Source organism: Pongo pygmaeus, chromosome 7, assembly GCF_028885625.2.
Source record: "Pongo pygmaeus isolate AG05252 chromosome 7, NHGRI_mPonPyg2-v2.0_pri, whole genome shotgun sequence".
Taxonomy (NCBI): domain Eukaryota; kingdom Metazoa; phylum Chordata; class Mammalia; order Primates; family Hominidae; genus Pongo; species Pongo pygmaeus.
In genome coordinates this window covers 63,154,891-63,168,684 of record NC_072380.2, presented here as the reverse complement: position 1 = coordinate 63,168,684, position 13,794 = coordinate 63,154,891, and the positions used below count along the sequence as shown (strand labels likewise).

At 38.7% G+C, this 13,794-nt stretch overlaps 1 protein-coding gene across 3 annotated transcripts in view; it reads left to right on the top strand.

Moving 5' to 3' along the window:
- Positions 1-13,794, top strand: part of PXDNL (peroxidasin like) — a 516,310-nt gene that overhangs the window by 345,413 nt on the left and 157,103 nt on the right. For all 3 annotated transcript variants that reach the window (XM_054497848.2, XM_054497849.2, XM_054497850.2), the window contains exon 6: positions 5,704-5,775. In XM_054497848.2, the coding sequence (XP_054353823.2) occupies positions 5,704-5,775 (72 nt within the window). The remainder of the gene's footprint in view (positions 1-5,703; positions 5,776-13,794) is intronic.

Sequence of the window (13,794 nt, the reverse complement as noted above, 5' to 3'; positions counted from 1 at the left end):
ACATATAGTTAAAATAAAAATAAGATCTTATAAATTTACATCAAGGAATGAGACTTTTCAATTATTGGAGTTTTCAATGTAAAGACAAATCCATCCACAATTTGGAAAGATTCTCTTTAATTATTTATTTGACTATGTTTCCCTTTATTCTTTCTGTCTTCTCTTCCAGAGATACCTTAATTGAATATTAGATCATCTGGATCTCTACATTTTTATCTTTTGTTTCATAATATCTGTTATTTTGTCATTTTGATTCCTAACCTGGTATGTTTTACTTAATTTTTAACATTTGCTACATAAAAACATTTTGTTTCTTTTTTTAAATTTTATTATTATTATACTTTAAGTTTTAGGGTACATGTGCACAATATGCAGGTTTGTTACATATGTATACATATGCTATGTTGGTGTGCATAAAAACATTTTTTAATCAGAGTTTAATTCCTAAGAGATCTTTCTTGTTTCCCATTTATCTTCTATAGAAACTTATCCTTGTTTTATAAGTATGATATATATTGAAGTCTCTGAGTACATGTAATAATTGTAATGCTTTCTTACTTTTTTTCTCTAGTTCTTGGAATTTCCCTGTTTCTTCCGGCATTGTTTTCCTTTTTTAAAATCTTGGTCTTTCTTTTTCATGTTCCTAATTAACCTCCCATGCCTTGTGATTCTTCATTGTCTATTGATATTTGATATTAGTAGCATTTCAATTGGTAGTGTGAGTTTCACCTGCTCTCCTTTAGATAAGTTTATTTTCTTACAAAATTTCCCCTTTGGTGTAAATTTTAGTTTGAACAATTGGATGTAAAATGCAGATTTATCTTCCTAAAATTCCAGAATGAGGAAGGCTTTTTCTCTTGAGTTTCAGCTCCACAAAAATTCCGTTACTTTTCTTCTTTCAATTTGTTCAATTTTTTTGGAAAAAAGTCTCTATTTCTATGTCTATCTCATCTGTCACTATGTCAATAACATTTTCCTCTTAGCTGTCGGTGTTCTGTATGGATGGTGGCTACTAATTATTGTGTTTCTCCATCCAGGTATTTGTGAACCCTTGTTTGCAATCTCACTTCTCCCTCCTCTAACCCCTGCCTTAACTGTTTGGGGTCTCTGGGCGACACACAGTCAGACTGCTCCTGCCTCATAGGATTCTCTGGGCTGCAGCTTTCTCTCCTATTTCATCTGTCAACATTTTCTCATGTATTTTATTTTTCCAGAATTTGCTGAATACTCTTATCTGTTGGTGACCTTCCACATTCTGCCCTCTTGATGAATATGGATGTATTTGTTCTTATTAAGCATCCTGGTAATTATTTCAGTGGAGACTCAAAAGAGATTGAGGAAGATTTGCATATCTACTTCACCATTTTGGACTAAAATTCTTTTCCCCGTAACTTTGAAATTTGTTTGCTGAAATAATATTTGTATTGCTAAAATTATCCTATTAAGGCATTTCTAAATTCAAGCAACTTTACCATGACTTTATCTGCAGACTGCACATAGTCAAGTAACGTGCATTCAGCAGGAGCAGCACAATGCCTAGAATGGTTCTTTATTGTTATGATTTGACAAAAGTCCCTATGTATTACATTCATAAGTACTAACCTCTAACCTGGGTAGGAATGTTTTTTTCAATGAAGTCATGATCTCAATACAATCAAGCAAGTCCTGCATCTTCCTCTTTTCTGTTAAAAGAAGGATTGATTTGAAAATCTTCACTTTACCAAGTTAGGTTTTCTCCAAAAGATAAGTCTTATCTTCAAACACAATCAACTTCTTACTACTATGTTACCAAGCAAAAGAATCCAAGCACATTTAGTGGAGCCATGTGGTTTAAAATGTTCAAGTTACTTTAGAGCTTGGTGCTCAGGCAGAAAATTGAAGTAGTGCTTTCGTTAAAGTAGGTCAAGCATTACAGAATTTGGACTTTTTGGCTAAAAATTGTGGTTGGTATTAAAGAACATGGAGTCGACCAGACTGGACAATGTTTTCTCTATCTGGTATGCACCTCACTAAAGCTGAGGCCATTTCACGAAGTTTTCTCAAGAAGTAGGAGCTGAATATGACTTTTACTCTACTTCTCAAAAGTCTCCTGGATTTTCAAGGGATACATCTTGAAACATTAACCTAAACCTCAGGCAGAAGATTTACTTTCTTAGAACATTTATGAAGAAAATGCTCATTCATGACTTGACTTTTTTAGATAATACGCATGTTTCTGTCACAGGAAGGAGACAAGTCTTTGTATAAACTCTGTATAAACTTTGTATAAAAGTAGATACTGCTCAAATATTATTTTTTTGATCAAGCGTCTTTGACAGAAGACAGCAGCAGCAAATAATTATATAAACTTTTCGGCTGGGTGCGGTGGCTCCTGCCTGTAATTCCAGCACTTTGGGAAGCCGGGGCGGGCCAATCACAAGGTCAAGAGATGGAGGCCATTCTGGCCAACATGGTGAAACCCCGTCTCTACAAAAATATAAAAAATTAGCTGGGCGTGGTGGCGTGCGCCTGTAGCTACTTGGGAGGCTGAGACAGGAGAATTGCTTGAAGCCAGGAGGCGGAGGTTTCAGTGAGCCAAGATTGTGCCACTGCACTACAGCCTGGCAAGAATGAGACTCCGTCTCAAAAAAAAAAAAAAAAACCTATATATATATATATATATATAAATAAACTTTTTAACATAGGAAGAAGTGCTTTTTAGCTTCTTATTGGGAGTAAAGCAATCAAAGTCATCTACAAGCAGAAATGAACAAATACATTGCATAACTGTTTTGAAAATTAATTTCAGGAAAGTTGGAAAGAAGAAAGGACAAAAGGAAACTACAAGCATACATTTTTGCACCCCATGCAAATCAGTACTGCTGGAACAGAACTACTGTTTTAATTTACTGAATACTACTGGGATAGTATTCTAGGAGATAAACAATGACAATTATTATTATCATAATTTTTCCTTTATACATAAAGGGACTGGCACTTAGATTAATCTGCTTGAAAGCAAGTTGTTATAGAAATATCAAGTAGCAGTAATATCTGATTTGGGAATCATATAACATGTTTGATATAAACTGATGTAAAATATCACTACTTTGGATATTTTGTCACCATTTTTACAAAATTAAGAAAAAAATTCAAGAATGATTTTTCAATATTTACATACCTTGCTTCAAAATCTGTGATGATGGAAATGTTTTACTTTTGTTTTGATTTGTTTTGCCTGTTAAGCAATTAATTCTGGTCTGCTTGGCTTGGAAAATAGATAATATCTTTCAATATTCATTCATGGATGCAATTTCCAGCCTCTAAAATACGTTTAAAGAAAGAACAACAGTCTTTCTACTGTTGTTATCTTGCAGAACTGCACCACTTATAAAATAATGAAGAAAGCTTTCATTTCACCTAGCAAAAATGAAGCAGGCATAAATTGTCCTGGTAATTTGGCTTTTCCCGAGATTCAGTGCAATCTACTATAAGCTGTTTCTCCATCCTGAAACTCTATTCCAGTGTTCCCCAAGATAAGGAAATGGCATATGGCTAGGGCTTGTGGTAGAGAATGAGAATTACTGTGTCATCCATCTGCACACTGTTGAAGAAAAGTTTATTCAACAATACTTGTTAAAGCATGGCAAGAAAGATGTTATTCAAGGGGGACCATGGTGATAGGTATAGGGACCAGTGCAATGGAGTTGTGCACTGGGGGAGAGAGATTGGGCTGAACTCCAAATACGCCATGAGCAAGTGGGAGTTGATAGCCCAGGAGCAGGGTGGAGTCAATGGATGGAAAATTACTTAGAGGAAACATTAGGAGAAAGGCTCAGGCTGACCCTATTTAACAGGATAGGGTGATGATCTTGGTGATGATCAAATATCACCTGGGAAATGATGGGGATGAGGAATTTCAGGTATCAAGGGGTGGGAGGTGCTGGTTAAACTTAGCAGCAGGGTTCTTGCTAAAATTGGACAATGTGGAGATGGACATGGAAATCCGAAAGTCAGGTCTAGTTGGAAAAGAGCTCAGGAGAACCTGAGTAGAGTTTGGTCAAGAAGAGAGTCTTTCTCAATATCCATCTTCACGTCCTCATTTCTTCTCTAGCTACTGCTTCTGAGTTAGGTGAATTACATGGGGCCGGTAAAGATAAGCACAGGGAATCGAAATAGGAAGGATCAGGAAAACTTTTTATCTTCTCAGATATGCATCAGTGAAATTCAAGTTCCCAAAATAGTAGAAATAGTTTGGCCCCAGCTCACTCCCCCTGACCTTAACATTTAATACAGTTAAAATAAAGCCAAAAACATAAAGCCAAGACACTGATAAGAAAATATGGCCACATGATTTTATTTAATTTTGTGACCGAGATACTAGTCATGAAGTACAGCTCATAAAGTGGCTGGATGTAGCTAATTATTAAGTTTAAGATATAAATTGATTATTTATGCTCATATCCTTGAGTCTTAAGAAAACTGATCTCCATCTTTTCTCTATATTGCAGAGATCATCGTGTTTTCTCTCTTCACACATAGGCTCTTTGCCGAATATGTATTCAGTAGTCCTGGTGACTAGACAGTCCCTGGCTGGTGCTTTTCTTGGTCATAATTTCTCTGGTCATAATGAGGGGAATGGGTATAGCCAAGGCAGCATGGAGGGAGCCAAAGCCAGTGCAAGACTGCTCGGGTGGAGGGAGAGGGAGAAGTACTGAGGCCTGGATCTTCTCCTCCTCCCGCCACCCTCCATCACCTGGCATGGGGCACGACCTCATAAGTGCACCTCTCTGTGATCCAGCCCCGGACATGTAGAAATGGCTGGCTGAGCAGTAACCATAGCAGCACCCAATGGGACTCTGGATCAGCAAAACTGCTGGCCAGTAAGCGACAGGCAGAGCTTGCACATCTCCACGTGATCCTACATTTGCAGGATTACAGCAGTTACTCATGCTACATCTGTAGGCATCTGTTGTCATATATTGTTGTGCCTTTTTTTTTTTTTCTAGACAGAGTCTTGCTCTGTCACTCAGGCTGGAGTGTAGGGGTGCAATCTCAGCTCACTAAAACCTCTGCCTGCCCAGTTCAAGCAATTCTCATGCCTCAGCCTCTGGAGTAGCTGGGATTACAGGCATCTGCCACCATGCCTGGCTAATTTTTGTATTTTTGGTAGAGACAGGGTTTCACCATGTTGGCCAGGCTGGTCTCGAACTCCTGGCCTCAAGTTATCTGCCCAGCTTGGCCTCCCAAAGTGCTGGGATTACAGGCATGAACCACCACGCCTGGCCTGTGCCATTATTTTTAAATTTAAAATATTTAGTTCACAAATAAAAATTGTATGCATTCAAGGTGTACAGCATGCTGATTTGATATATGTATACATTGCCTGCTGATAATGAATACATTGACTATTTACTTTGATTTCCTCATACTTAAATATTTATTTTTATGTATTTCTCTTTATCATTTGTAATCTCTAACTAAGTCAACTAAAAAAATCAAAAGTACACAGATGTGAAAAAATACCCATATAGTAGTGGTAGATAGAGATATGTAAATCTTTAAAACAGATGGTTGTATAAATGACACTCTGACTTCTGTTTGCCCTTTCTCACTGAAATATTTCAAAAAAGATATTGGATTCACAGTTAGGTGAAAAAAAGGTTTTGTTTGTCAAACTCATTATTATTGTATGGTGATTAAAGTTTATCTTTTCTTTTTCAGATTTTTGCATAACAACAAATTATCTAAAATTCTGGCTGGGAGCTTTTCTAATCTGGATTCATTAAAAAGATTGTAAGTGAAAGCAAGGGCATTAACACAAAAACCTTAAAATTTCCTCCAAAATCAATCCCAAACAATGGTTGGTTGCCTTCTCCTGCTTTTCCTGTGAAAGACATTGCAATTCTAGCATGTTAGGGAGAAAATGGTTTTGTTAACTGCAGAGTGATAGAGAACCCAGATAGTCTTCTGGGCTTTCATGTATTCTCTTAGAAGTGACATTCAAAAGGAGTATTAAAATAGAAGTTTTCCTCATTTGTCTTTAATATCCTTGCTGGCTAAATCTAAAGACTCCCAAGACTTCTTTTTCCTTTAACTTTTTCATGAGATAAGAGATGTGAGAAGTTCCAAAAAAGTCTGACTCCTCGGGCCAGGCTTCAGTTTTCCCTTGTTGTACGGAGTTGTCTTCCTACTCATTTCCTCCTGCATTAAGCAAAACAAAACAAAAATCCCCATGCTTGCAAGGTCTGTGTTCTCCACAGCTTCCCTGCTCACGTCCGTGGGCTGATGTCCATCACTTTTTCCACCTGTGTCTCCACCCTCTTTCATTCCAGCTGTCTCTTCACTCCCATCTGTGTGTAGCCTTCTATACTGTTGATGTCTTTATTTTGTGGTTACCCAACCCCCCCACTAATCCTCAACTCCAAACACAAGTACAAGTTCCAGTTATCAGAAAAGGATAGATGCCTGCTTCCCAGATGTCAGTCAGAGAGCACATAGTGGAAAACTCACACAGGTGTATCCATCATGGGCCTTGGAGACTGTATTAGTCTGTTCTCATACTGCTAATAAAGACGCACCCATGACTGGGTAGCTTATGAAGAAAAAGAAGTTTAATGGACTCACAGTTCCTCATGGCTGGGGAGGCCTCACAATCATGGCAGAAGATGAAGAGAGAGCAAAGGAATATTTTACATGGTGGCAGGCAAGAGAGCCTGTGCAGGGAACTCCCATTTATAAAACCATCAGATCTCATGAGACTTATTCACTACCATGAGAACAATATGGGGGAAACTGCCTCTATGATTTAGTACCCTTGACACATGGGGATTATTACAATTCAAGATGAGATTTGGGTGGGGACACAGCCAAATCATATCATTCTGCCCCTGGCCCCTCCCAAATCTCATATCCTCACATTTGAAAACAAATCATGCCTTCCCAACAGTCCCTCAAAGTCTTAGCTCATTTCAGCATTAACTCAAAAGTCCACAGTCCAAAGTTTCATCTGAGACAAGGCAAGTCCCTTCTGCCTATGAGCCTGTAAAATCAAAAGCAAGTTAGTTACTTCCTAGATACAATGGGGGTACAGGTGTTGGGTAAATACAGTCATTCCAAATGGCAGAAATTGGCCAGAATGAAGGGGCTACAAGTCCCATGCAAGTCCAAAATCCAGTGGGGCAGTCAAATCTTAAAGCTCCAAAATGATCTCCTTTGACTCCATGTCTCACGACCAGGTCACATTGATGGAAGAGGTGGGCTCCCATGGCCTTGGGCAGCTCTGCTCCTGTGGCTTTGCAGGGCACAGCTTCTCTCCTGGTTTCTTTCATGGGGTGTTTTGAGTGTATGCAGCTTTTCCAGGTGCACAGTACAAGCTGTCAGTGAATCTACCATTCTGGGGTCTGGAGGATGTTGGCCTTCTTCTCACAGCTCCACTAGGCAGGGAGTGCCCCAGTAGGGACTCTGTGTGGGGGCTCCAACCCCACATTTCCCTCCCACACTGCCCTGGCAGAGGTTCTCCATGAGGGCCCCACCCCTGCAGCAAACTTCTGCCTGGACATTCAGGCATTTCTATACGTTCTCTAAAATCTAGGTGGAGGTTCCCAAACCTCAATTCTTGACTTCTGTGCACCCACAGGCCCAACACCACATGTAAGCTGCTAAGGCTTTGGACTTGCACCCTCTGAAGCAATGGCCTCAGAAGTATGTTGACCCCTTTTAGTCATGGCTAGATCTGAAACAGCTGGGATGCAGGGCACCATGTTCAGAAACTGCATAGATCGGGGGGCCCTAGGCCCAGTCCATGAAACCATTTGTCCCTCCTAGGCCTCCAGGCCAGTGATGGGAGGAGCTGCTGTGAAGGTCTCTGACATACCCTGGAGACATTTTCCCCATTGTCTTGGTGATTAGCCTTTGGCCCCTCATGACTTTTGCATATTTCTGCAGCCAGCTTGAATTTCTCCCCCGAAAATGGGTTTTTCTTTTCTACTGCATCACAAGGCTGCAAATTTCCAAAATTTTTATGCCTTGTCACCTCTTGAATGCTTTGCTAACTAGAAATTTCTTCTACCAGATACCTGAAATCATCTCTCTCATGTTCAAATTCCCACAGATCTCTAGGGCAGGGGAAAAATCCCACCAGTCTCTTTGCATAGGAAGAGTGACCTTCACTCCAGTTCCCAACAAGTTCCTTATCTCCATCTGAGACTCCCTCAGTCTGGATTTTATTGTCCATGTCACTATCAGCATTTTGGTCAAAGCCATTAAACAAGTCTCTAGGAAGTTCCAAGCTTTCCTACATCTCCCTGTCTTCTGGGCCCTCCAAGTCTCTAGGAAGTTCCAAACTTTCAAATATTTTTCTGTCTGCTTCTGAGCCCTCTAAACTGTTCCAACATCTGCCTGTTATCCAGTTCCAAAGTCCCTTCCACATTTTTGGGTATCTTTACAGCAGTGCCCCACTCCCAGTACCAATTTATTATATTAGTCTATTCTTATACTGCTAATAAGGACATACATGAGACTGGGTAGTTTATAAAGAAAAAGAGGTTTAATGGACTCACATTTCCACATGGCTAGGGAGGCCTCACAATCATGGCAGAAGATGAAGAAAGAGCAAAGGAATGTCTTACATGGCAGCAGGCAAGAGAGCCTGTGCAGGGGAACTCCCATTTATAAAACCATCAGATCTTGTGAGACTTATTCACTACCATGAGAATAGTATGGGGGAAACCACCCCCATGATTCAATTATCTTCACCTGGCCCCACCCTTGACATGTAGGGATTTTTACAATTCAAGGTGAAATTTGGGTGGGGACACAGCCAAACCATATCAGAGGCTGATATAGTTTGGATGTTCTCCCCTCTAAATCTCATGTGCAATTGTAATCCCTAATGTCAGTCGTGGGGTGTGATGGGAGGTTCATGGGGGCAGATCCTTCATGGCTGGGTGCTGTCCTCCCAATATTGAGTGTGTTTTCTTGAGATCTGGTCATTATAAAGTGTGGCACCCTTCACCCTTTCTCCTGCTTTCACCATGTGAAGTATCTGCTTCTGCTCCTCCTTCCGCCATGAGTAAAAGCTTCCTGAGGCCTCCCCCAGAGCTAATGCTGGCACTATGCTTCCTGTACAGCCTACAGAACCATGAGCCAATTAAATCTCTTTTCTTATAAATTACCCTGTCTTAGGTATTTCTTTATGGCAATGCAAGAATGGCCTAATACAGAGGCCACTTTTGTTGTGGTTGCTCTTCTAATATTGTGTTCCTAGACACAGGTCCATGAGCAAGAGAATGTTATGATTAAGTAAAAATCAGAGCCCTGAGGAAAATAAATCCAGGCCCAGTTGTGCCCAGAAATAATGCTTGCAATCTTAGAGTTTAATCAAGGAGGCATTTCACCCACTCCTAATCCTTTTCTTCAAGTCTTTATTTCCTCCTTTCTTGGTAATTCTCATGTCAAACACACATAATGCTGCTTCCCAGTCTTCTTGGTGTTCTTTGATTGTATCCAAGCCCTCAAAAGTCTTGGATATGGTCATCAACTGACCATGTCTATCTGTCTATCTAATCTATCTGTAAAGGGGTACAAGTACAGATTTGTTACATGGATATATAGCATAGTGGTGAAGTATGAGTTTTTAGTGTAACCATCACCTTAATAGTGTACACTGCACCCATTAGATAATTTCTCATCCCTCACCCTCACCCCACCCTTCCACTTTTTTGAGTCTCCATTGTCTATTATTTCACTCCCTACATCTGTGTGCATGCATTATTTAGCTCCCACTTGTAAGCTTGAAAATATGAGGTATATGACTTTCTGTTTCTGAGTTATTTCACTAAAGATAATGGCTTCCAGTTCCATCCATGATGACTCTGTTTTTTGCCAAAGTTTTCTTACTTGTCAGAACTGGCTGCAACAGCCATTTGGAATAACACATCCATTTATTCTTGCTTTTCAATCCTATGTGGGATATGCAAAATGCCAAGACATTTTGTAACAGGGTCATAGGATGTTCCATTTTGGTGGTGGGAGAAATATTGTGTATTATTTTCTACTTGTCTGTTTTCTCTCTTTTTTTGGATTTGTTACATCAGTTATGGTTAGAGTCACTGTCTTTGTATATTTGCAATTATAATTCCCATGCAGTGTTTCTTGTCTACATAAATTTCTATCTGGGTCATTCTTGCCTTCTGTGACTCAGAGAAAATCTTGAAGTGCCAAATCCCTTAGTTTTTTCTAATCTCTTTTTATTATTCTTTCATGTTGAATCTTAGTAGCAACTTTTTTGTTCTAGCCTCCTGTTACATTTACTTAAACAGCATTCACTCCATTGCTGGAACACACATGCAAAAATAACTGCCAATAAAGAGGCTGAGGGAGTTCTCCTTACAGTGATGTGCCAGTATGCACCTTACATGCATGCACTGTGCTTATTCCAAATGTTTTAAGATGATTTTTTTAGTTTGTTATTTTGACAAACTATCTTTATGTTATGAATTTATTTTATGGGAAACTGATATACAGATGATTTGAGCAACCTGCTCAGGGTCCATGAAATCCCGATGGGTCCAAGACAGGGTGGAAACTGGGCACCTGTTTATTCCAAATCCTCAACTCCTGTCCTAATTAGGCTACAATTTAGTTGAGAACAACAGAATACAGGAGAGCAATAGAGGGCTACATCTATTATTAAATGAATTCCACCTTCAACAATAAAGTTTTTCAACTGAAGAGTGTCCATTCACTGATAGCTTGTGAGGGCAGAGAAACCAGCAGGAATTCTGCCCTTGACTCTGGGCGTGGCACTTTGAAGGGTCAACTGACACTGGGTTCTCCATCTGTACCATACCATTTCTAAATCATGACAACCACACTCCTCACAATTGGACTGTAAACATCAATAAAATATTTTTGATTTTGTTTTGTTTAAAAGTGTTTTTGGATCTTTAAGTGAAAGGGATTGTGTAAGTACAAGTGAGGTGTTACTGTTTTCAAATAGAAAAGATTAATTTACCTAGCACCACTACTTCCTCTGAAATTTTTCATTGAGCAGAGAATATATTCCAAGTGAGTAATTATTTTAGTGCTGTGATTCTTGACTGCATACCATCAGAGGGCTTTCATTTATTATACTTGGTATGATATTTGATGTAAGAGCACTTTCAAAATGGAGAAGAGTAAAATGATAATGATTTTAAACATAGTGTATTCAATATTTAGTATAGTCTAATAAAGATTCATAAGACCCATCTTTCTTATTGATTGACTCTGTTGCTTCTTGGTTTTCAATATTCATGGCTCTAAATTATAGGCAAAATTTTGAAAACGTTTTCTCATGATAAATTTGAAAATTATTTATAAAGATTACTCAGATTATCATATAAAAGTATACTTTTACTACTAGATTATTTTCCAAACGTAAAAGGAGTTTTTAACTGGCAAGTGAAAATCTGTATCCTTTTGTTGTTTTCTTCATGTTTTGCATCCCCACTATGGATATCTTAAGTTGAAAATAATAATTAGAAAGAAATGAAATCCTGTGCTCGGTTATTACCAAAACACATAAGCATGAGGACGCATTAAGGGAAGGTATGACTGAGGGAAGGTGATGAGCAAGCAGTGATGACCTCTGGGAAATGGGGCAACTGCATGGTGAGGTTGCCATGCTCAGGATGCTCCCAGGGGATGTGTATTCACATCCTTGCTTATGTTCAACTCAGAGGAATGTCATGGTGATGCTGAAGCGAGAACTTACTCCTTTATATTTAGAGGAGTAAGTTGTTGTATGTTCCCTTTTGATAAAATTACAAGACATTAAACTCAAAATATAAACGTGAACTTCAAACACAATACTGTTGAACTAGATCTGTTTTATAGCCACGTAGCTGGTACAATAAGTCAGTCAGTGGCAAGGAACAGTCGAGGCCCACTGAACCAACAGCACTGTCCTGAACAAGTGCTAGTTGACTTTTATGACTTACATCTCACTCCCGACAAGGCTGACAGAATTCCCTACTTTAGCCATGGCTTTATATTCTCACGTTAGTGTGAAGTCTTGTTGGAAACATTACAGCAAATAATATCTATACGGTTAACTAACTTTTCAATAAGTGCAAATCTTTTCCCTTTAGCAATTTAAAGCTACTAAATATAGCTATCATTTTCAGGGTAATATAATAAAATTTAGATACAGTTATAAAAATTAGTCTTATGAATTGGGTATCTACAAAACATTTTACAAAACTGTCAGACAATGAACCTTTCTTAAATTTATTAAAATGTATACAGTTGTTTTAGGAAGTGTTTTAGTTTCTAAATCCAGAGAATAGCACAATTTCTTTACTTTCAGGTTTGTCTCTTCCAGTAACATGATACTGATGCAAATTTCCAAATTAATACAATGAAGTGATTTTTTTATTTGCAAATTGGTATCTTTAGATTTAATTTGTGTTTGTGTGTTTGTTTTTCCATGTTTGTAAGGACTTTTTGTGCATAAATAATTTTGATTAAAAGTTATTAAAATTATGGCATTTTGTGTTCTCCTCCAGTCACACTGAACACTACTTCTTACAATCAGGTATAAGCAATCTAACACCTATCATAAAATATGTTCACATTACCCTTTTATTGCTGGACTTCCTTGCATAGAGTGTGATCCAACTGCCACCATAGACAGACTTGTGAATTCTACTTAGCAAAAGCTCCCTTTTTAATCCATTGGGAGAAATGAAAAAATGTGTTAATCATTTCTGTACCTTTTTGCCACACATCTTTTGGCAAGAATGGAAGTATGTACCATAAATCTCTTTGGTGATCTATTTTATTTCATGAGGAAAAATATGATAGGAAAATTAGTGAAGTATAGTATAACTTGGCAAAAATGAATAACTTGTGTGCCTATCTTAGGAAACACCATAAAGAAATGAAAAGAGCCATCGCCTTCCTGTTACGGTCTGCATGTAGCAATTTCAGAGGGGGACCTTCTAACTGGGACTTTGAGCATTATAAAAAAGGAAAGCTTGGCTTCTGTCCTTTAGAGCAAGTGGAAAACACAGAGAACACATGCCTATCCATAATGATGCCAAGGAGTTTACAAAAGAAAAAAGCCAACCTCCTGGGGGAGCTGCGTGAATCACACATCACATTTATAAGCCTCCTTTGGGCAGCAAAGCTTCTACCACTCTTTTGAGTAATCCAAAAATATTGGAATACCACTACCACATTACAGCTTCCTTGTTCTGTAACACATAAACAAAGCAAACTGGAACACTTCAGTACTTACAGCTTTTTTGTTTGTTTGTTGGTTTGTTTGTTTTTGCTTTTGGGACAGGGTCGCACTCTGTCACCCAGGCTGGAGTGCAGTGGTGCCTTCATAACTCACTGCAGCCTCCAACTCCTGGGCTCAAGTGATTCTCCCACCTCAGCCTCCCAAGTGGCTGGGACTACAGGTGGGTGCCACCATGCTTGGCTAACTCAAAAATTGTAGACGCAGCCATAAAAAAGAATGAAATAATGAATTAATGCAGGAACAGTAAACAAAACACCATATGTTCTCACTTATAAGTGGGATCTAAATATTGAGTACTCATAGTTATAAAAATGACAACAATAGACCCTGGGGACTACTGGTGAGGGAAGGGAGGGAGGGAGGTGAGGGTTGCAAAACTATTGGATACTATGTTCAGTACTTTGGTGATGGGATCAACAGGACTGCAAACCTCAGCATTATGCAATATACCCAGGTAACAAACTGCAGATGTACCCCGTGAATCTAGAATAAAAGTTGAAACTATAAAGAAATTAAAGAAAATT